The 22,892-nt window shown below is 46.8% G+C and overlaps 1 protein-coding gene across 8 annotated transcripts in view; it reads right to left on the bottom strand.

The window, feature by feature from the left end:
- Positions 1–7,294: 7,294 nt before the first annotated feature.
- St6gal1 (ST6 beta-galactoside alpha-2,6-sialyltransferase 1) overlaps positions 7,295–22,892 on the bottom strand; it is a 132,492-nt gene continuing 116,894 nt past the window's right edge. For all 8 annotated transcript variants that reach the window (XM_006985069.4, XM_076548626.1, XM_042259098.2 and 5 more), the window contains 3 exons: positions 13,932–14,030; positions 12,365–12,539; positions 7,295–10,131 (listed from right to left, as the gene is read on the bottom strand). In XM_006985069.4, coding sequence (XP_006985131.1) covers positions 9,890–10,131; positions 12,365–12,539; positions 13,932–14,030 — 516 coding nt within the window. In that variant the 3' untranslated portion in view covers positions 7,295–9,889. The remainder of the gene's footprint in view (positions 10,132–12,364; positions 12,540–13,931; positions 14,031–22,892) is intronic.

Genomic DNA, 22,892 nt, shown 5'->3' with positions numbered 1-22,892 from the left:
CTCTCGAAGAGCATCCAGTTTTCTTAACCACTGAGCCATCTCCCCAGCCCCCTATTTATTTATTTTAATAAATTCATTAATAGTTAAACTATTAACTTATTTAAAATGTGTTAATATATTTTAAGACATTAAGTTGAGAGAGGAAGTTCAAGAAGAGTTAGAGCAGGAGAGAGGGCGATGGATAGTATCTGTGAACATTGTATTCATATATGAAATTTCCAAAGAATAAAAAAATGTGGTCTACATACACACACTGGAATATTGTGTACTTACAAAAAAAGAATGCGATCTTATTTGCAGCCCAATAGATGGAACAGGAGAAAACAATGTTAGGTGAACTAATCCAGACACAGAGAGACAAGCACTGTCCTTATCTCCCATCTGTGGATGTAGATTAGTCATAACTAGAGGCCAGGAAGGGAGATTAGATTAGTTCCATGTGTACTGTATGCACATGCTGATAAGCTGAATGGATCCCCATTAATATGTTCAATCCATCAATACTAATCAAGTGTACAACCTTTAAAGTTCTAAGGAAAAGAATGGGAAGGCATTGGCAGTGGTAAGGACACCATAGTAAGAGTTTACAGTGCGCTCCGGGTGTGTTAGAGACTAACAGTCGTAAGTCATTGAGTTAGGCAAAATGGTAAAGGCTCCAGTGTGAGGAGAGATTCAGAAAGCCAGCAGAGCTCTTGGGAAGCAGGCTGGCAGGGCTGTCGTTCTTTCAGTGGGTAAATGTGAAACATAGCCGTGTTTCAGATCAGCTTCGGATGGCGTTTACCGTGATCTGATGAATGACTTATTTCCACTGGGATCAGAGTGGTTCCCACAGCCAGACCTGCAGCTTGCTTTTCCTCAGTGATGCTTGGGGTGCTGCAACCCAGCATGGCTGGATTATCTCATTAGAAAAGGGGGCTGCTCGGGGATTCTCCGTTGGCTGTCTTCTCGAACTCCTGCGGAATGTCACTTTAGTATATCACATGCCTCTCCCGTGCAGTACGCTGCGGCAGGAATCAGGTACTTCCCACTTGCAGAGGGGTCCTCTCCACAGCTTCGCACATAGTTCTCTTTTGATCTCCGTCAATGGAGTCACAGAGCTGCCGTAGCCTTTCTCTTAGTCTTGGCTGTTGGGTTCAGCTGGTCTCCAGGCATTTTCTGAGCAATCTGCCCGTGCATGAGACAGCTTCTTTTCCATCCTGTAGCCAGGATGCCCCAGACGGCAGAGCCAAGTGGTTTTCAGAGCTTGCTGAAGAATTTTATGGAGCCTTTCCCCACCTGCTTTAAGGCTCTCACAACCCACTCCCCTTTGGCAAAAGCTTAAAAGAGACCTCTGAGGAGGCACCACTCAGATCCTCTGGCAATGCCAGGCTTTAGGCTTGTACTCCTGGTCCCAATTTATTCAGCCGAGCTGTGGGTTTCCACAGAGCCAAACAGTGGCCATTAGAAACAAAACAAGACCTCGTCACCACAGAAAAACAGCTTAGCCGTAACATCCAGAAAGAAGCAAAGACTTAAAATCCACTTATTCAAACCAAACACATCAACTTGTGGTCCACTGCCCACCCCACATCCTGCCCCCATTCCGGCTGACCTATTTGCCGACAAGCACAAGTCAACCCCACGCACTTCCCTGTTAGGAGCCATTTTTACTCCCCAAGGTCTTGTTGTGACCCTGCTCCTATACTTAGAAATCCAGGCCTCTCAAATTTTGACTGAAATGGGGCCAAGAGCAAGGCTCTTAGGGGGCTTCATCTTCACGGCAGTCATTGTGTTCCTCATTTTTTTCATTTGTTAACACTAAATGCTAGGCACTAGATATTTTTGTTTCTTCTCCACACTACCATATCCTGTTATTGGCGCTGTAGACTGTTCACGCCATGCTAGGATTTCAAATCCCATAGGTCTGAAGAATTAGAACTTGCACATCTTCTGTTTGCTACATTCTCAGGATGGAGAGAGCCAATCCAATGACTATCCTCCCTGCTCCCATTTCTATAGGCTCTTGAAATTGAGCCAGGCAGGTTTGACTCAGCTTTGCTGTCCCCTTATAGGCAAATGGCCAGAAAGTTCCCTACCAATGAGGCAAACCAATGCCCGAAGGATCCCTACTTCCTGTCTCTACTACAGATCCAAATGGCTGAAAGAACTGTTCCCCTGAAGTACACCTCCGGTAACAAAAGTATCCACTTCAGTTTCAAATGAAGACCTTCAGAGGCCTGACTCTGCTGAAAGTGATCGGATTCTTCTCATGAACTCGGTGGTAATAACAGGTAGTAAGCAACCATGACCCTTGAGAACTAGGGAGGAAACAAACCAGCAATCAGTTTCGAGAGACAACAAATCATTGCCAAGAAGCTTAACTGTAATCCTAAAACAAAGCTGAAGATATCAGAATCCAAAAGTACACAGTAGGCGAGAAGAAACTATTTACAATGCCTGGCATCCAGTCAAAACTTACCAGGCAGACACATAAGCAATAAAGTTACGCTGTTTCCAGGAAGAGAATACAGCTGGAGGTGGTTACAGAAAGTGAATAAACCAATTTTAGAAAGAAAAATACTGTGTTTTTTCTCTCATTTTTGGTTCTTAGATTTCATAGAGATACATAAAGTCATGTATGTGTATGTGACATGAGAGACAAAGCAAAACCATCCAGGGGACAAAGGGACCAATGGGAGGGGACAGGCACACAGGAAGCAGGTGGAAAACACACTCGATGTATAATATACACTTGTAAGAAAATGTTCTTACAGTTTCCGTGCACAGGTGCCTAAAACATGTGGTGATATAATGTGTACCCCAATAAAGCTTGCCAAAGGATCAAAGGATAGAGCCAGCTACTAGATTAGATTTAGAGGCCAGACAGTGGTGGCACACACCCTTAATCCTATCCCTCAGGAGGCAGAGATCCATCTGGATCTCTGTGAGATCGAGGCTGCACTGGAAACAGAGCCAGCCAGTTGTGGCACACACCTTTAATCCCAGTACTGGGAAGCACACACGCCTTTAATTCCAGGAAGTGACGTGGCTGAGTGGAGAAAGGTATATAAGGCGTGGGAAAACAGGAACTAGGGTAATTCAGCTGAGACCCTTTCAGGTGAGGACTCAGAGGATTTCAGCCTAAGGAAACAGGACCAGCTGAGGAGGTGGGGAGGTGAGGTTGGCTGTGGCTTGTTCTGCTTCTCTGTTCTTTCAGCTTTCACCCCACTATCTGGCTCTGGGTTTTTTGTTTTTGTTTTATTATAAGACCATCTAAGATTTGAACAATAATAATAGAACACAAAAGACAGGAAATAGACCTCCACAGAAAGAATTAGGTTCTAAAATATAAACTCTGAAGAAATGGAAATATACGGAATGACCAACAATTAATTCAGAATAGTTGATTTGTTGAAAAATTTTTAATCATGAAAGAATAATGAATTGTTGTTGAATGGCCTAGTATATCCATTTTGGTCAAAGATGTCCAATACTGTTCTGAAAAGAAGTGTCAAGCATGCTATTTTCCTCTGGTTCCAGATCTTAAAGGAAAGATTTTAATTATCTGCCACTGAGGAAAATGTTAGTTGTAGACTTTTTTGTTTGCTTTTTTTGTTTGTTTGTTTGTTTGTTTGTTTGATTTTGTTTTTCAAGACAGGGTTTCTCTGTGTAGTTTTGGTGCCTTTCCTGGAACTCACTTCGTAGCCCAGGCTGGCCTCGAACTCAAAGAGATCTGCCTGTCTCTGCCTCCTGAGTGCTGGGATTAAAGGAGTGTGCCCCACTGTCCAACCAGTTGTAGTCTTTTCATAAAAAGCCTTTATTATGTGGGGTGTATTTTTCTATATCTAATCTGTTGAGTTTTTCATAAGGAAAATATATTTATTTTTAAGAACTTAGATGAAAGGATACTGTATTTTTAATTCATAAACAATATGAAATTAACAGTGACTTAGAAATAAGAAAATTAGAGCCCCTAGAAATACAGAATACAATAACTGAGCTAAACATTTTAGTAGAAAATACGAGCCACAGACTAGTGAGACAGAAGTATCAGAGGATGTAAAGACAGAACGTTTGAAATTATACATTCAGACAAGTGCAAAGAGTGCCAGAAGAGGACTCAGTAGGTAAAGACTAGCTGTGTGAGCCTGACTCACAGAGTTCAATGCCAGACATGGATGTAACAAGCTGGATCAGGTGGCATGTGTCTGTAATCTCAGAACTCCTATAGTGGGATGGGAAGTTCACGGGCCAGCTAGCCTGGTGTACACAGCACGGCAGAAGGCAGAAAGAAAGCCAATGAGAGGAAGGGATAATCGCACCTGTGATTCCAGCAGCCCACCAGAGGAGGGGGAAGAAAAAGAGGAGGGAGGAAATGGAGAGGAGGAAGACCAGAAGGAAAGAAAGAGAAGAAAAAGAGAAAGAGGAGGAGGAAAGAAAGGGGAAATCTGTAGTGGATAGCCATTCCAGCTTTGATCTGGAAATTCCAAGCCCCATTGAGGCTTCGGCAACTGTCACGCCTACAAGGCGGGGCCAAGGGAGGCGCAGAGAGACCCAAGATCTGGATGGGCCAGCATGTTCTCTCGGTGCCTGGACCCTGAACGGTGGAGGTTGACTGAGCGGAGCTCCAGAGAGCACCGCTGGACTTCGATACACCTTCCCCAGACCCCACAACCTACCTTTCCCTTTCTTGTAAGTTACCCACTAAATAAATCTTCCTTTTAACTACGTGGAGCGGCCATAATAATTTCACCAATAGAAATCCTGTCATGTTTCAAAATTGGTCTCCACCGAGGCTTCCCTATTTCCCATTGACAAGAGTCCCTTTGCTCTTCAGCCTCCTCTTTGAACTTGACCTGCACTCTCACGTTTCTCCACTTGACATTTGCATGTATTTTCCTCGGGACAATTATGAATGTGTGCTCAAGAATATAGCACTGTTGTCCAGCTTAACGTTGCTGAAAATGTCTATACGTAGGCAGGGCAGGCCCATCTTCCAGGCTCCTGTTTCATGGAGGGCAGAAACCATGAGACACATCATTCATTATCTTCCAGTGCCAGGCACACAGTAGGTGCTCATGTGCACATGTTTTTGATCCCAGCACTCGGGAGGCAGAGGCAGGTGGATCTCTGAGTCTGAAGCCAGACTGGTCTACAGATCAAGTTCTAGGACAGCCAGGGCTACACAGAGAAACCCTGTCTTGAAAAATGACAGCAATAAAAATTTGTTTGCCAATTAATCCTGAGGAAGACTGAGTATGAGCATGACAACATCCTTTCCACTCTGCTGAACTGATGGCAATCTCCCAGCCTGTGGGAGGAACTTTCTGGAGCACTCCTGCCTCCCAAGAGAGGGAAAAGCCAGTCCAGGGCCATAACACACATCAGAGTACACCCTAGAGGCTGTGCTGAGGGTGACAGCATCTCACGGAGGACAAGGAGCTGGGAATAAGGTAGTGACAGTCCCTGAGATCTGGCATGCCCTTCCCCCCATTCCTAGTCTGGTGTTTGACTAGGGGGCAGATGTCAGCACGAGTTCAGTGCACTAACAGTTTGTGAGCTGGCACAGAAGAACATTCTCTAAGATACCGAGCACTGGGCTGACAGTGAGCAGAGCCCTACGGGTGGGGGTGGGCATGGAGGGTCAGGTGAGCCTCTCTCTTGAGGAGGCATGCTTCTTCCTTCTTACAATTAGCCAAGGAACCAGGATCCCACTTTCCACAGCCCCCATCTTTAACATGTATATCTTAAAAACAGAGTCGGATCCCAGAGTGAAGAACACGAGAAAGCAGTCTCCAGACACAGATGGAGACCCACCCACCAGCTCAGCAGCCCAGCGGGAAGGTCCTCAGGCACAGAGCCACTGGAAAGTTGGCCAGATAGAAATATTTTCCTGTAACTTCTGCTTCCAACTCCCATGCTTGTGGGATCTAAACAGCATTGCTTCTCTATCATTATGGAGATGCGGGAGGCCAAGGAGCTCACAAAGCCAAAGCATTGGATGAAGGGTCAGGGATACACTTCAGTGTTCTCTGGCCAAGCAGGAGGACTCAGGTCAAGGTGTGACCACAAGCGGCTGCCGAGAGTCCTGTCTTCCTAAAGAAGCTCCACTCACCTCAGCATCTATGGCTGTATTTCCCAGAGTCCTAGCTGGGGAGTAGGTACCACTGTTCAACAGCCTTTCCCATCCCCAGCTCAGGAAGCTGCAGCTGGGAGTGGCAAGGTGGGGGTGTGCCAGAGGGGGTGGGGTGGGGGGGTGGGGGTGGGGTTGCACGCCTTTAATCCCAGCACTCGGGAGGCAGAGACAGGTGGATCTCAGCCTGGTCTACAGAGCGAGCTCCAGGACAGGCACCAAAACTACACAGAAAAACCCTATCTCAAAAAAAAAAAAAAAAAAAAAAAAAAAAAAAAAAAAAAAAAAAAAGTGGCAGTGGTGGTGTGGAGGGAGGAGGCATTAGGCTAGATTTGTTAAGGGCCTCCAAGTGTGTGGCTCTGACAACACAAGTGTATTGTCTCAAACTTCTAGAAGCCAGAACTCCCAGATTGAGGTTAGCTCCTCTGAGGACTGTCGGGGAGAAATCTGTTCCAGGCGGCTTCCCCAGTTTCTGGCAGGTTTCTGGCAATCTTTGGCATTCCGTGGCTTGTACATCACCCCGACCTCAGCCTTCATCATTACATAGTGTTTTCTCTGTGTGTGCCTGTCTCTAGATTTCTCCTTTTTATGAGGACACCAGTCATACTGGAAGAAGGGCCCACCCTGCTGCAGCATGACCTCATCTTAAATAATTCGATCTGCCATGATCCACTTCCAAAGAGGTTCCATTCTAAGTCCTGGGGTTAGGAATTCAATATTAAGGATTTGGGGAGACGCCCTTATCTTGAAAGCCAGCAGTTCAGGGAAAAAGAAATCCCTCTCCAAAAACCCGGCTCTTCTTCGGGATTTTTCTCCAAACTCTCTTGGATATTCCCTTGAAAAGTCACTACCCTAAGAATCTAAGGGTTCTGGAATCTGGAACAAGGGCTTTCCTTTCATTCTGTGCCCTCCTCTCTCCTAAGGTGTAGGGTGAATGAAAGCTTCATTACCCGTATCTAGCAAGAATAAATAGAAAAATCAATAAACCATCAACATTTCTAAGATCCTGTCCTTCACAATAAATACGAACACTTGTACACCTGGAATGGTAAAGAGGAAGATTAAGGCCAGAGACTCCTGGGGGGGGGGTATGGGGAACTTGGCATTCCAGATGTGTCTTCTTGGGACACAAGAGTGAACCACTGGTCATCCCTTTTAGCAGGTATGAAGAAAAGAGGCAGATTTTTGGAAAAGATTTATTTTAAAATTTGTACAGTCTTTGGATAATTTAGAATCAACAGGTATGCTGTTAAAGTTTCTGTCACACTCTCAAACCCCAGACCAAGAGCAACAGATTTGATTGGCAGAAAGATCCCATGATTGAGGATGCATAGATGGCTACTGAAGTCAATGCCCGTGTACACAGAGGCCTTCCTGTCAATCACAGACTTTAAACTGTCCAAAAATATTAAACATCTCATCAAATCAATAACAACACTTAACATCCATGTCATAGTCTATTTTACTCAGGCCTCCACATTTACAGAACACAGAGAAAGTTTTACAGACACCAGAATCACATTACATTTAATTAATTTATTCCTCCACATTAATAACAGTTAAAAACTAGAATCTACCCAGTGTAGTTCTCCATCCCGACATCAACATGTACCTCCTGCTGACGGAACGCCAGCCTCCTGGGTGCTCTGTCCCCGGGTCCTGATGCGTTATAATGAGCATGTGAGATGAGAACTTGAAGGAAGCCAGGGATTCCCTAGCCTCGTCCCACACAGCAGCCAAGCAGCCCAATGCTCCGTGCACCCTCAAGCGGACGTGGACCTGAGGCGCAGGCAGGCAGGAGGGCAGGCTCGCGAGTGTTCCACATGGGGCAGTTGCCTCACAATAGAAAGGATGCCATGTTCCTCGCCACTGCCCTCCCTTGCCCCATGGATCACTGAGCAGGCCCTTCATGAGTAAATAAGGACAGCAGGGTACCTACTTCCTATGCACCATGGACACAGTCCAGCCACATGCCCCCCTGTGGTCCCCACACAGCCCTGTGAGGTAGGATTATCACCCCCCCTTTTACAGATATGGAAACAAAGCCTTGAAGAAGAGACTCTGTGTAAAGTGGCACAGTGAGTCAGTGGGGGGTCAACCTGAAAACCCAGGGCCTTTCACTTCAGGCTCTCTATTGTCTGTATAAGGCAAGGGGTCAGCAGTAAACAGGTGTCTGAGGCTCAAGCACTGGAGCCCTGTGAGCACAGGGCCAGCCTTGGGAGTCCACTGGACTGGATCCTGGTGGCCTCGCTCCGTTTGCACTCATTTTTTTTTTAACCATAAACAAGTCATTGGACCACGGGCTGAGTGGGCCATTGCAGTTCCCCACCGGGGAGAAAGGTCTCAGAAAATCCTTATGAGAATATACTTGCCAAACACCGTGGGTACTTCCTGCCCAGAGACCAATGTCACTCCCCTGGCAGGGAGCTGGAGGAGAGAGCGGGACAATCACCAGTCAGTCACCTCACACCTTGTGAGAATCGGTTCTGATTAAGATTCTAACCTAAGTCCTAGAAAACATAGTCCCCATGCCCTGAGAGACCTTCCATGGAGGGCCCATGAGGTCAAAGAAGTTGGGGGTCAGGATATTTGTCAAACAGAAAATGATTAAAAGTAATCCAGGATGGGGCGGAGGGGAGGGGGAGAGAGACTGATTTAAGGGAAGTTAACGAGAGCAGTTAGAAGGCTAGGGGGCAGACATTTAAAAAAGATAAAAAGAGCCCCGGTCTATCTGACTCGCCTGGTGTCTACTGAGGGGCAGCACTTGCTGCCAGCGTGGGTAGGGGATTCCTAACAAAAATATCTTGGGCCCCATGTCCTACCAGGTCTTAGAGAATGTAAGAGGAGGATAACGGGAGAAAGGAAAACGCAGCCCTTCTGATTCGGGTGACAGCTGCTTGACATGTGACTTCTCCTCCTCTAAGATGTCCCCAATGCCACACACAGCTGTACAAGAACATGGCGGAGCCGGCTCCTCCTGGGTGTACAGACAGCAGTGTCCCCCCCCCCCAAAGCCCAGCACCCTGAGTACATGGAATCTTTGCATTCAAGCTGCCTGTTGGGTGTCCGTCTCGTCTACTCAACGGTGAACGGGTTGAGGACAGAGACGGGGGTTTCTGTACCTTTCGTCTCCACATGGAGAGGGGAGGGAGCTACTGCAGAGCCTTTGCTCATCCGCACCCAGGCTTAAGGATCAGCCTCGCCAGACAGGGTGACAACAGGACTGTGTCCCCAGGGACGCGCCCTTGGGAATGACTTCGCTCTGCAGTCACGGAGCAGGCTTCCACGTCCCACACCAATGGTTTGCTTTCCCTCCTCTGAGCCACCCTGCATCTGGAACAAATCATGCCTTGGGGGGCGGGGGCGGCCTCTTTAAGGTGTGAAATCAATACCTGCGTAGAGATTTCAAGCCGCAGAAGGTGCTGGTTGGTGAAGATGACATCATTCGGTTGGGGAAAAACCAAAGTCTGGTTTTGGCGACCCTGGTGAGAACTGTGGCTCTTTTCCCTGCCTGTGTGGAAAGAGAGGAGGGTGCCATCTAGGGTGAATGTGTGGGGCAGAAATCTGAGCTCCCATGCTCTGTGGCTGCAGGGAAGGCTGGGTCTGCCTCCTTGCCATCAGGCTCTGGAAGCCCCAGAGTTCCTGCCAACAAAATTCCCTAGAGTGTAAGAAGCAGGCTTGGGCCTGGTTACCGCTCCTCTAAGCAGGGGTAACCGGGAGACTAGCCATATAATGACCCAAGGAGAAGAATGAGAATGCCCGGCTAGAGACATGTACTCAACAGCGAATGTTCCGGAAGCCGGACAGCGTGGCTTTCCCAAACAAATAAATGTCTTCATCTGTCCCCTCATTGAGATGCTTCACCATATTCTTCTCGAAGAGGAGGGGGTGGTATGCCCCCATCGTGCAGGCGTTGTCGAAGAAGCTCTGGTGGTAATAGCACACGTCAGTCTTGCGCTTGGATGGGATGAACTCATAAACATCTACCTGGTCACACAGTGTCATCATGATGATGATCCCTAGAGAAGGAAGCAGAGGTGAGCCACGCCCAGTGACCACGAGCAACCCAGAACCCTGCCCGCTGACTGTAACTGCTCAGCACCTTGAATTTGGTGAACAGTCACCCAGAGTCCTATCTATTCCTACGATCCCCAGTCTGGGTTTTTCTGATAAGCCGAGGCCAACAGACTGGTCCGTTTTATAGCTTTGGACCCCCAGCACCAAGGCTATGGCTTCGTACATATAGAACCTTCCACCATTCTACAGGATTAAAGGACTCCGCCAGTGAATTCACCAATGGAGTAAGCCATAGTAAGTCAACGTGAAGGAGACCATGAGTGAAACAAGGCTGTCACTGTACTTGGCACTTCCTAGCATTACTACAACCCTGCCAAAGCCTCACAGAGAACAATTAGGAAGACTGACTCAGAGAATGCCTGTTGGACACAGTTCCGAGGACAGACAACTTCTCCCCTTTAGTTGGAGTGAGACAAGAGGAAAGCAGAACCAAAGCACGACCCACTCTGGTACTGTCCAGAGAGGCAGCTGAGTGAGATGCAAGCCCATCCAGGTACAGGGGACTCATCTGACCACCCAGACTTGACCCCGACTGGCTGGGGTGTCTTGTGCAGGAAACAATACCTCCATGTGCCTTCTTCATCAGCCCTAGGAGGGAGAGCCTTGCAATGCTCCTACTGTGTAGGTTATTGTCAGGGTTCAATAAGACCTCAACTGAGAGAGCCCTTTTCAGTGACTACTAATACGGGGTATCTTTAAAATGGAGCAGGCTCCCAACCAGAGGTGAAGCTAGAGACGGTGGCGGCATCTTTGTTCTGGAAGAATCACGTGCTGGAAGAACACATCTGCCCTCCAACTGTTCCTGGCTCCCTGAGGAAGAAGAGCAGCCCTCTGACTGACAAGGTTACCAGGGAAGCACCCTTAGGAATGACAGGAAGGGACACTTCTCCTCAGTGAGGCCTGAGAGCACTGGCGTGGGGTCAAGGGCCAGTGTACTTCGGAGGGAGGATAGGGACACAGCCAACAGCAGGGCAGCGGGGCCACAGGCAGTGTGCTCCTCGGCATGTCAGCCATGGACGCTCTAGAAGCTCCGGGAAGAACCCAGACGCACCTACCTAAAAGCTGAAGCGGAGGTCACAGAGGGGATGACACACCGTAAGGGCCCTAATTTCCTCTCTGCCTCTAATAGGAGAGCTACTCATTCACTCTGGGAACATTTACTATGCCAAACCCACGAGGATAAATAAAACACAGCTAGCACCCGAGCCTGGGACGTAGAAAGATACAACTGCACGGTGGTGGGTCCTGGAACCACCTGGTTCAGAGTGTCCCACTGTAGGTATCCGTGGAAGGTGTGCCCATCCTGCTGCACAGACAGCCTGCACACTCATGGAACCGTCCCAGTGATCCATCCAAAGAGAAAGGGCGGAAAGGATAGATGGGCAGTGAGAACCGAGGGACGTGGGAAGAGCTTAAGGGGAGGGTCTTTGACCAGCAGCCAGGACCCTCATGCCCAGTCCATGCCACGTCAGCTTCCCGCTTCCAACACGACCCCACATGGGCAAGCTTGCCCATCTTCCCTCAGGGTTGTGACCAAAGGCATCCACCAAGCAGGAGAGGTATGACTGGCTCGGGTTCCCAATACGATTCTACAGAGCCGTGTTACCAACTCTATCTGTATTTGAATATGCAACGTTCTGTTCATTATAATTTTTTGGCATTGTGATTTTTAATGACACTGACTTAAAATAGTACTTGATGAATGGGCTTTGGCATACGCTCTACATTGTAAGCCTGAGACGGAGTCTTGCTCGCTCCATCCGTCCAGGATCCTATCTTCTCACTTCCTTCTCTTTGCTTGTGCTTCCCTTTACTCTACTGCCCCATGTCAAACCCTGACTTCTCTCCTCCTCCACAGAACTCTCACCCTGACTTCTTCTCTCCTCCACAGAACTCTCACCCTGACTTCTCTCCTCCACAGAACTATCTCTAACCACCCAGCTAGCGGGGTTCTTCTCTCCCACAATAGCAAGTGTCTCCCTCCTCATTGTAGCCTGAGCTGTCTGAACTGAACTCCCTCGGCAGACGTCCTAAGGAGAAAAATTGCATCTTATTTGAGCTAGAACTTAGTACAGTGTACAGGCTGAGCGACTGTTCTGGTGAATGACCGAGACCCAAGAAGAACGCCAACCTCTTGTACAAAACAACACAGGACTTCTCCACACGCGGACTCACCCAGCATGCCGGAGGACGGAGGGTTTGGCTGAATCCAATCTGAAGAGATCTCCTGAATGATGTCCCACAGTTCCCATGGCATCTGAGGCCTGAGCATGTAAAAGGGCTGGTTGGGGAACAGCCTGCGATAACTCTTATATGTTTCGAAGAAGTTGTAGTCTGGCTTCCGGTACCACTGGAAAAAGAGGAAGTGGTTGGATCAGTAAAGGAATGGGCTCCTTGCACAAACATTCTTGCCAGACATCAACCTTGTCTTGCCGCAGATCATAAACATCTCCAAATCTCAGCCCTTAGTGGGTGGGATATATAAATATATAGTGAGTAGGGCCCAGGACATAGTCTATGCTTATAGGAGTGTTGGACTGGTGACCTTGGAAAGGCTTTCGATATCAGAGTCACCAAGTCTGGGAATGATATCAGCTTAAAGGGGCCTCTGCACCATCTAAACTGTCTTTTATGTGCTGCTCATTTGTTTGTGTGAAAGCCATTTTTGCAAAGGTTGTCCTTGAGCTCCTCGTCTCAAGTGATCCTCCTGCCTCAGCTTCCCCAGTAGCCAGGACCAGTATACCTAAGGAGAGGAAATTGGGGCCCAAGTAGTTGCCTCTGTGGGTTCAAGAGTCCTGCATCCGACTCAGGCAGACTTGGGTGATAACTGAGCTCAGTGGGAAACTGGAGACTTCAGAAGTGAGGGCACTGGTGATTGCCATGGCCTACTAGCCATCAGTGGGCGTTTCAGGATTAAGTGTGCCAAGAGAAGAGCTTTCTGTCCTCCTTCTGTAAAGCTGTTCTCCCAAGGCCACTATAGCCCATGTCAAGAGAGGCTAACCTACATATATAACAAAAAATGAGGGGACAGTTTCAGATAACCTGTGACCCACATCTTTTTCCCTAAAACAATTGATATTGCAGATCTGTGACATTGAGTTAGGAAAGCTAGCCTTGGCACAGGTTTCTCCTAGCTACGCTCAGCTTACCCATCTGTAAAATGGGAGCCGCCACACTTCCACATACTTCCTGATAGTGTTACAAGAGTGAGATGAGAATTCTAGACATTGAGAGGAGAGATGGTAAATTCTTCTCCCACTAGGGCTCATCAGGAGTAAGCTGCCTTGATGATGAATACAGCAAGTAAGCATTAAGGAACAGACCTTACTCCAGATTACCATTGGTCCAGGCTCCATCCCTCCCAATATGTGCCAGCACTGGAAAATACACAAATGAACTCCAGGGAAGGCATGCAGAGGGGCTGGTTAGGATGGGGGGTCTGAATGTGCTAGCCCCCACATAATGGGCTGCCCAAACCTCAGACAGCCAGGAATGGCTCAGTCAGCTACGACTTTAAAAATCTAGAAACAAGCCGGGTGGTGGTGGCGCATGCCTTTAATCCCAGCACTCGGGAGGCAGAGGCAGGGGGATCTCTGTGAGTTCGAGGCCAGCCTGGGCTATAGAGTGAGTTCCAGGAAAGGTGCAAAGCTACACAGAGAAACCCTGTCTCAAAAAAAAAAAAAAAAAAAAAAAAAAAATCTAGAAACATGGAAATCTAAGGGCAGATGGGAGGTCCACTTACATTTGGGATATCTGCATGGTACAAAGATGGGTCCCACACAATGAGGATTCCTTCGTTGTACAAGGTGTTCTTCAGGAAGTGCTTTTCTGTGGTGATTAACTGCAGTGAGAAAGAGAGAAGATGTAACGTAAGCATTTATGTGTACACATTTGGTTCATAATTACAATGGACACATCACCAGGTTGGGACCATCTGAGGCCCTAACCTGGTTTAACGCTAACCTTCAATGGAAAGACAGGAACGATGCTCACGTGAACTGTGTTTATAACAAGCTGTTAGCCATAGAGTAGAAAGGGTCCCACTCAGACTTTGAATCTAAAGGTCACAGTGAAATGGTACAGAACCCCAGTCCTATACTCATACCTTGCCAAGGGGAGAGAAATGAAAAATAATGGCCCATTTTCAAAGATGCCACAGGCAAGCTTGGACCCAGTTACAGATATACTGGGGATACTGGGTCCCTGCTAGCGTCTGCCAGTTCAGCTACAGTCCCACTCCAAATTACTAACAGCCAAGTTTGCCTAATCACCGGGGACATGACAAGGTCACACATCTGAGAAGCTTTAAACAAACACGACATAAAATATAACGATGAGCCCACCCACTATCTTTGGTAAGAAATAGACAAACGTAAGTGGCAGAGGGGAGGATAAACCCAGATGTCATGGACGCTCCCTCCAGATTACTCACTGCATGAGGAAAGGGAGGAAAAATCAGACTCTCTGGGTTAGAAATCTGTTCTTTGAACTCAGTCAATGTGTCTGCCACTCTGGGCTGATGCCTGGACTTGCAAAGTCATAAAATGAATAACTAACTGCCAGGGCTGGAGAGATGGCTCAGTGGTTAAGAGCACTGACTGCTCTTCCAGAGGACTCGGGTTCAATTTCCAGCACCCAATAAAAAAAATACTTCATTATTTGCCTCTGAGAGCTCAAGGCCAGCCTGGTCTACAGAGCGAGATCCAGGACAGGCACCAAAAACTACACAGAGAAACCTTGTCTCAAAAAACCAAAATAAATAAACAAACAAACAAATAAGTAACTGCCTTGCTCTGGTCGCCCTGGGTCTCAATGCTCATATTCTGAAGCAAGGGTCCTCATGCCTCACAGGAGAAGTTAGAGTGCATTTTAAGTCCTTATTAAATATAATTAAGGGTCCACGGAAATCCTTTCAACCATCCGCAAAGTCTAGTGTTTAGTCTGGTATTAGTCTGATTACATCATTTCTCATAGGAGCCAATGCATACCATATAGTTTCTCTGTCACTGAGACAAGGTCACTGTGTCTATGGTTGGGCACCAGAAGTCAGCAGCTCATGTGGAGGGTCCAAATACACTAAAAAATATACGCACTTCAGATGCAGGCGAGAAATGCTCATCTGCAGCCTACTATGAGTATGAGCCACAGCCCAATTCCTTATCCTTCTCTGGCTGCAGATAGGCATTTAAACACATCTGACAAGAGGTGAGTGTGCCGACCTTGATGGGGCACTTTTACAAAACAGATTAAGAACCTTAAACCAAAAATCATATTTAGATTCAATCATTTCATTTTAAGGAATTTATCCCAAGAAAGAATCTAAGCTCGAGGGAATGGATGCATGGAATTGTCAATTGTATTATATATCAACATAATAAAAGTGTGGTAGAAGGCAAATGATAAGACTTGGATACAAAAAGACTCAGGTCCATTCTTTTCTTTACCACTAATACTCACTCTGTTCTCCCCAAAGGAGCTATTCTAAGTCTACCATATGACCCAGCTACACCGCTCCTTAGCATACGCCCAAAGACTCAACATCATACTCCATAGACACTTGCTCAGCCATGTTCATTGCTGCTCTATTCACAATAGCTAGGAAATGGAAACAACCTAAATGTCCTCCAGCTGATGAACAGATAATAAAAATGTTACCTATGCACCTTGGAATGCTATGGAGCTGGAAAGAAAAATGAAATCACAAAGTTCGCAAGGAAATGGACAGAACTAGAAAAGATGATATTGAGTGAGGTAACCCAGGTCTAGAAAGACAAACGCCACACATTCTCTCTTAGTGGAGGTTTCTAGCTCCCAATCATCAGATGTGAGGACGCAGCCTGCAGCAACTACGGAAAGCAGGAAAGTGAAAGAGGACCTCTGCCTGGACAGCAGGGCTGGGGAGTCATGGAGAGAGAGCAGCAGGTACAAGTAATATAATCAGGGAAATGGAAAAGCGAGGCTCCCTGGGCAGTGGGGAGCTAAACACTGGGAAAGGAGGGATGTGGGAAAGAACAATATGGGTTCCTGAAAAAGCCACAGAAATCATACTATTAACTATTTACCTTAAAGAAACCCTATATGTGTAATTTCGTGTATAAATATACAGATACAGTTTTTAACTTTTCAATCTAGGCTAACAGTGCCCCCTCCAAGAGCCAAAGAGCACCTAACAAAAATGTCAATACCAGACACGGGGAGCCCACTTTTGAGTTGTTGGTCAAGGCCATCCAAGCGACTCCCAAAACATACAGCCTATTGCTGTGCCCTTGATTCCAATGACACAAGGGAGATTTACGTATGGTACAAAGAATAGCAACGTCATGTGCTTCCCTATCCCTTCCAATAGATGGAGGATCCCTGCAAGCCTGAACACATAATCTTTAGAGCATGCTCTTCTAAGAGACAGGAGCTACCAGTGGAGGACTCACATCAGCCAGGATTTGTATAGTTAGATTGGTTGCTAAGAAGCCAAGGGTGACCCACAGTCCCTGCCCTCCAGGTGGCCACAGCCAGATAGAAATGGTAAACAATGAAACCATGTCTAAACATACAATAGTATGACACTAGAGACTATGTAAGGATGGCAGTGGGGTGTTGGAGCACTAAGGGATGAAAAATATGAACATGCCATGCCTTATGAACATGGGAGTGGCATGACATTCTTGCTCAAGGGAGCAAGAATGTCCCGAACACAAAGAACAAGTGCAGATCCCCGATACAAGAAGATGTGAGAATCTGGTGAAAATGAAGAGCTGTCGTCATGAACCCTTTCTTTCTTCCTTCCTTGGGAACACCTCAGATATTGATTTCATTGAGTGGCAACCTAGAAGAGGCTATCTGAAAGAAATTCTCGTCAGCTTCTCTTGCAGTTAAATGACTATGTAACACATTCTAACCAGTAATATGCAGCGAGTGTGGCTTCCAGGAGGGACCCTCCCGTCCTGCTGGCTGAAATGGGGAAGTGATGTCTAAAGCTCGAATGGTCATCATGATGTCGCATGCTGACAGCAGCAAAATAAAAAGTAGAAGGGCCTGGCGTTTTGCTCCAGCAGATAATGTGCAACTCAGCAATCAATGTCTGCCCTGAACTTTCAGAAGACGGAGGAATACATTTCGGTCTAATTAAGGAAGTTTGGGGGAAGAGATGAGGTGGTTCCTGTCTCTTATAGCCAAACCTAATTTCCGTTCTATAAGGAAGGTGTCTGTTTGGGGATTATAAGTTGTTCAACGTGGTTAGATTAGAGAGACAGATGCGGGCAGGAGCCAAGTGGTTGGTACTTCCCATCTGTATCCCAAAGGTGAGTCAGCTTCTGGTAGTCTGGCACGCACGAAGGCACACAATGGAGATGGTCATGAGGACGTCCCCACTGTATCTTCCAGGACAGAACTCTGCAACTACAACCCTCATCTTTAGCTTACTCCCTGTATCCCACAAACAGCTGGTCACGGAAAGTGATCAGGGTTGTCTCTATCCCTGTCCCCGTTCTGACAGAATGCTAATACCAGGTGACTGTACAGTAAGTATGTCACTCCATCCTGACACTGCCCCCATCCAGCTGCTTCCTTAGTGCACAAGCACCAGCCTCTCCGGGCTTCTATGAGCTTTCCCAGCACCTGTGGCTTTACTGTCCTCACATACCCCAAGACAGAAACAAAACTTTCTCCTTTATAATAAAGGGTAATAATGTGCCATTGAATGAGGCTTACTCCAACCTGGGTGTTTTTATACATTGTCTCAAAAATATTCACAATGGCCCTAGGAGATATGAATATGCTCGTTAAAAAAAAAAAAAAGTTGTGCTAAACTCAGGGATGCCAAGGAACTTATCAAGTCACACAGCTTATTCGTGTATGAGTCAGACCATGAGTCTTGTACCCATCTCAAGAGGCCAGACTTCCAAACCACTAAAGTGTGGGTTCCAGGCTCTTGGAGAGAGATGTCAAAGTGGAGGAGATTGAAAGTATCATGAAAATACTGATTCCTGTCTGAGGTTAGCACATCACATCTGGAAGATTCTGGAAGGATTGATTAAAGCACCCTTGTACAGGTGAGTAAAGCGAAGAGAGAGGGCAGCATCGTCAGAGGTTATGAGCGTGAGGCAGACACAGAATGAAATCTCACTGGCAGGTTCCCACCAGCGTTCTTCCTGCTCCGACTGAGGACACGCTCACAGCCCCCAAGAGTTTATATAAAACACATCTCCCTGTACATACAGCAACCGCTTGGTCACCTGAGCTGCTGGAGATGCATGAAAAGGCATCTAAAGAAACCAGAGAGGAGAGAAATGGTACACACAGGGAGAGCCGAGCAGAAAGTGGCCAGGGCTGGGATCTGCTGGAGGGAAAGGGGAAAGCCGTGAAACATCACTGTACCCACCCCTCCCACACCCCCCAAATGACATGGTTCTGAACACATCCACATCCATTCCTACTAGGTGAAATTGAAGCACTACCTAAAGAAAGATTCCCTGAGACCTATGGAGGGCTGGCAGTGTGAATCTCTGCCCTGCTCCCCCATAGCTACCTCTCTGTGGTCTTGGTAGACTTACTCCTCATCTCTAGGTCTAAAATGTTTTGTTCACACACACCACATCCTATAAGGCCTTACCTAAGGTACCAGTGAATACTAGAAAGAGCAAAGCTTTTAACTAAGAGTCCTGTACTTATGTGGCAAAGCAGTAAGACCTGGTTCAAAGGATCCTGATGGGAGAGGGGTGAAATCATGATGAGAAGATTCAATCATCCCCATAGCAACAGAGCTTACAGGAACATCTAGCAAGAAAAGGCTACTCCAGGGAGATATGTGTTGCTGCTCAAGGCAACCTTCCCAACCACAAAGTAACAAATACTAACACATTGAAAACTAGTGGAGAGCACGCGCGCGCGCGCACACACACACACACACACACACACACACACACACACCACAGAAGGGGGTATTCATCTATGATTGCACATAACTCCACTGTTCAGACTTTACCTCCGTCTAGTTCTCATTGGGACTTTTTTCTTCCCAGACCACTTTCTCTCTATGTAGGGCTGTGCTCCATTCAAATGATGAAAATCTGATTCACGGTGTGTCTGTATTTAGAGACAGGGCCTTTAGGGAGGTCCTGAGGGTTAAGGGAGGCCATAGGGTGGAGTCCTCACCCACTAAGTGTGACAACCTTACCAGAGGAAGAGGCACCAGGGTCTTTGTGCACGCACTGGAAGAAAAGTCAAGTGAAGACACAGCAAGAAGCCGGCCATCAGTGTGTGTGTGTGTGTGTGTGTGTGTGTGTGTGTGTGTGTGTGTCCTATGAGTATGCATTGTGAGATATAGAAATATATCTGAACATCAAAGAAGGAATCTAAGTGCTTGAAGCTTCCAAAGATAAAGGCAAGCATGTGTATGCACATGTATATATGTACCTATGTGTATATATGAACATGTGCAAATATGCATATACCATATATTTGTATGTATATAAAACATCTCTGTATGTATATGAACATGTGTAAATATGCATATACTGTATATTTGTATGTACATAAAACACATATGTGTATATACATGACCATGTGCTTATGTGTGTAAGCTGTATATGATGTGTATGTACATACACGTTTCTTAGCTCTACCTGCGCAAAGCATAGGGGATCAACACCACTCGATCAGGAGTGAGCACACCAGGACCAGAGCTTGGTTTCCAGAACCATTTTTCAGTATAAAGAAACTGTGAGATTAAAGGGACCTTTGAAGAAATAGAAGTTCCTCTGCAGCCAAGACAGGAGGAGGCAAGAAAGGCTTCTGAACTTTCGGTGCTCCTGAAAAAAAGCCCTACCCTTACAATTCTTCATGTGAGAATCAAATCTTAGCTGTTTCCTGAGTTCGGGGCTCTGCTCTGATACAGACAATACATTTTCTCTTAGGTCCCCAGTCAGGCAAATGGTCACAGCCCACAGTGCATGTCTAGGGGAGCCCTCTGGAGCCAGAAGACGGAAGTGGGCGAGTTTCCTGGGTCTTTATATTTCCAGGCAGGGTAAGAGGCCTGGGAGCTTCACTTCTGGGTGAGTTTGTTTATATATTTGTGGTGGAGTCTAATTAAGGAGAGCATTAAGAGGGCTCAGGGGCAACCACACTTGACTTTCACAAGCAAGGAAAACAAAACCACTTTTGGGAAGTCCTTGCCTGAGCAGTGTCTGGCTAGTAATTCCAGACAGTGGACCAGGCTTTTGTTGGATCATCTTTAACAGCAAAAACTTAGGCAAACGGGGTCAACTCATTTATTTACTTCTTATTTAGAGGCAAGGTCTCTCTGCATTACCTGTCCTGGCCTTGAGTTCCTAGGTGTAAGCAAACCTCCTGCCTCAATATCCCATGTAGCTGGGACTCCAAGAGTGCACCATTATGCCTGACTCTCACACTTCACTGTACAGTATTTACTAAGGAACGTATCTCCGATCCCGAACATCTCATGTGTACATTCACAGCCAAATTAATAGTTAAAGCCCAATAAATATTCTGGAACATCTCACTATATCAGAAAGCACACAGTGCAAAAAAAAAAAAAATAGAGAGAGGGGTGGGGAGAGAAGAAGAAAATGTGAGGGTGTGTACATCTCAAGAAAAAGAGAGCCACCACTGGCCAGATCTAGAATAATTTGCATACAACAGAAATTCAGAACAGTAACAAATTATAAACCACCCAAAGAATAACAATCTGTGATACCATGAAGGAAAGAAGTGTGTGTGTGGGGGGGGTATTTAGCTTGTACTGTAATAGCCCGCCTCTTAACCTGCCTGTCATAACCTCACTGGGATCATGTATCACTGTGGGGATTTCAAAAAAACAAAAACCAATGTGGCGACAGGAAAGGGTTTCAGAACACACAACAACCAAGAAATAGTTCAAAAGCCAACGTGCAAGGAATCTGAGGTGTTTGGGAACCGCTCACTCATACTGCATTACGGGACCTCCTTGTAGCGGTGGGTAGGAACACAGGACACTGCGTACTGCATTCTGGCTGCCAGGCAATTTGCCAAGCCACACCACAATTTGCCTAAACCGCGTAGGCTCAGATGTGAAACTATTGTGTGCTGTGAACTACAGCATTTTTGCTGTACATAACAAAATTTTCTGCTCTTGCATAATAATTTAATAACCGAAAAAATAAAATATTTTCAATTAAAAAAAAAGCCTTGCTATAATGGGATTCTGAGGATTGACTCAGTAGTGTGGAAAGAGCCACCACCAGCTGGAGCAAAGATCGACTCAAACTAAAGCAACTACTAATGCTAAGGAGGGAGAGAAATTTTGATGAACAGAATACAACCGTTCACTTATGGACCACAGATAACGCTACATCTAGTGATCAAAATAAAGTCAACAACAAGAGGGAGATAGACATAGTCTTTTTATCATACAATATTTTGAGGCAATTGTAAGAGGCATGGAGGTCCCTACACTCACAGATAAACCAGGGAAAACAGGAATGTTAAACACTGGCGGGCTATCTCTTCAAAGGGAGAGGTGTATAACTTGTTTTCCACCCAGAAGACTGAGAGTGGACATGGTTAATAGCCTGGTGAGCTCTGTGCTATCTGTAAAGCACACTGCCCAACCCCCAACACTTATGTTGATCTCAGTCAATCTATGACGACATCCTCCTCTGAACCCTAACCATGAGAGTATTGCTTACCTTGAGCCTGCTTCCTTAGGTAATCTACAGAACCTATCTTTACGGAAGATGCCACTTGTACTTTGCTAGAGTGTTGATGCAATCATGTCTTAAGCTTTGTTATATAAACAGGATTGAATTAATTATCACCAGGAAACTTCTTTTCCAAATTGGGCTGTACTTAAATATGCCTAAAACCTGGTGTCGGACTCCCTGAAGTTTGAACCGACACCAACTACTGAGTCACATTGAACCCAGCGTCCTTCTTGTCTCCCCAGGAACAACACTCTGCTGGCCTTGGTGGTCGCAAAGTGCCCCCCAATAGGAAACAACATCATTTATGTAATTTTCCATGCAGGAATGCTTAAAATTAATCTAATACTGAGAAAACAAGGGAGAAACCCAAAGTAAGAAACATTAAAAAAAATATATTGATTTTCCCAAACGTAAGTGTGTTAAAATATTTAAAAAGGGGCTTTGACACACAGGAGAGCGGGATCTGCACCCTGCCTGGGCAGTACACTAGAACTGACCCTGTTGGCAGTGGTACAGGTGAGTCGGCCCTGGGGGGGGGGGCGATGAGAGAGCAGGAAAGATGACTTCTCACCCCCCCCCCGCCCCTCCCCTCCTGCCATGTTGTGACATGGGTAAGGGAAAGATACCCTCCCCCTCCCCCTTGCTACCTGCAGCAGGCAAGAGGGCTGGGGCCCAGGGTTGGGAGCTGCAGCACACAGGAGAGGGGACCCTGCACCCCGCCCCCAGGGGAGCACACTATAACTAAACCTGTTGTTGGGGGCAGGCGCAGGTGAGCCAGCCCCAAGGGTGGGAGAGCAGGAGAGCTGACCCTTGCATGCTCCCTACAGCAATCAGGAGAGAGGGCCCTGCACCTTGCCTGGCCAAGACAGTGGAGCTGGCCCTGGTGGTGTGCCCAGGACCTGAGGGCCTGAGAGCAGGAGCACCGGCCCCGCCCACTTGGGTGGGCTGGCCAAGGCGGTGCTGGAGAGCTCACCCTGGTGGCCAAAAGGGGAGAAAGCTGGCGGGCT

This window comes from Peromyscus maniculatus, chromosome 12 (genome assembly GCF_049852395.1).
Source record: "Peromyscus maniculatus bairdii isolate BWxNUB_F1_BW_parent chromosome 12, HU_Pman_BW_mat_3.1, whole genome shotgun sequence".
NCBI lineage: Eukaryota > Metazoa > Chordata > Mammalia > Rodentia > Cricetidae > Peromyscus > Peromyscus maniculatus.
This window is presented reverse-complemented; position numbering and strand designations above follow the sequence as displayed.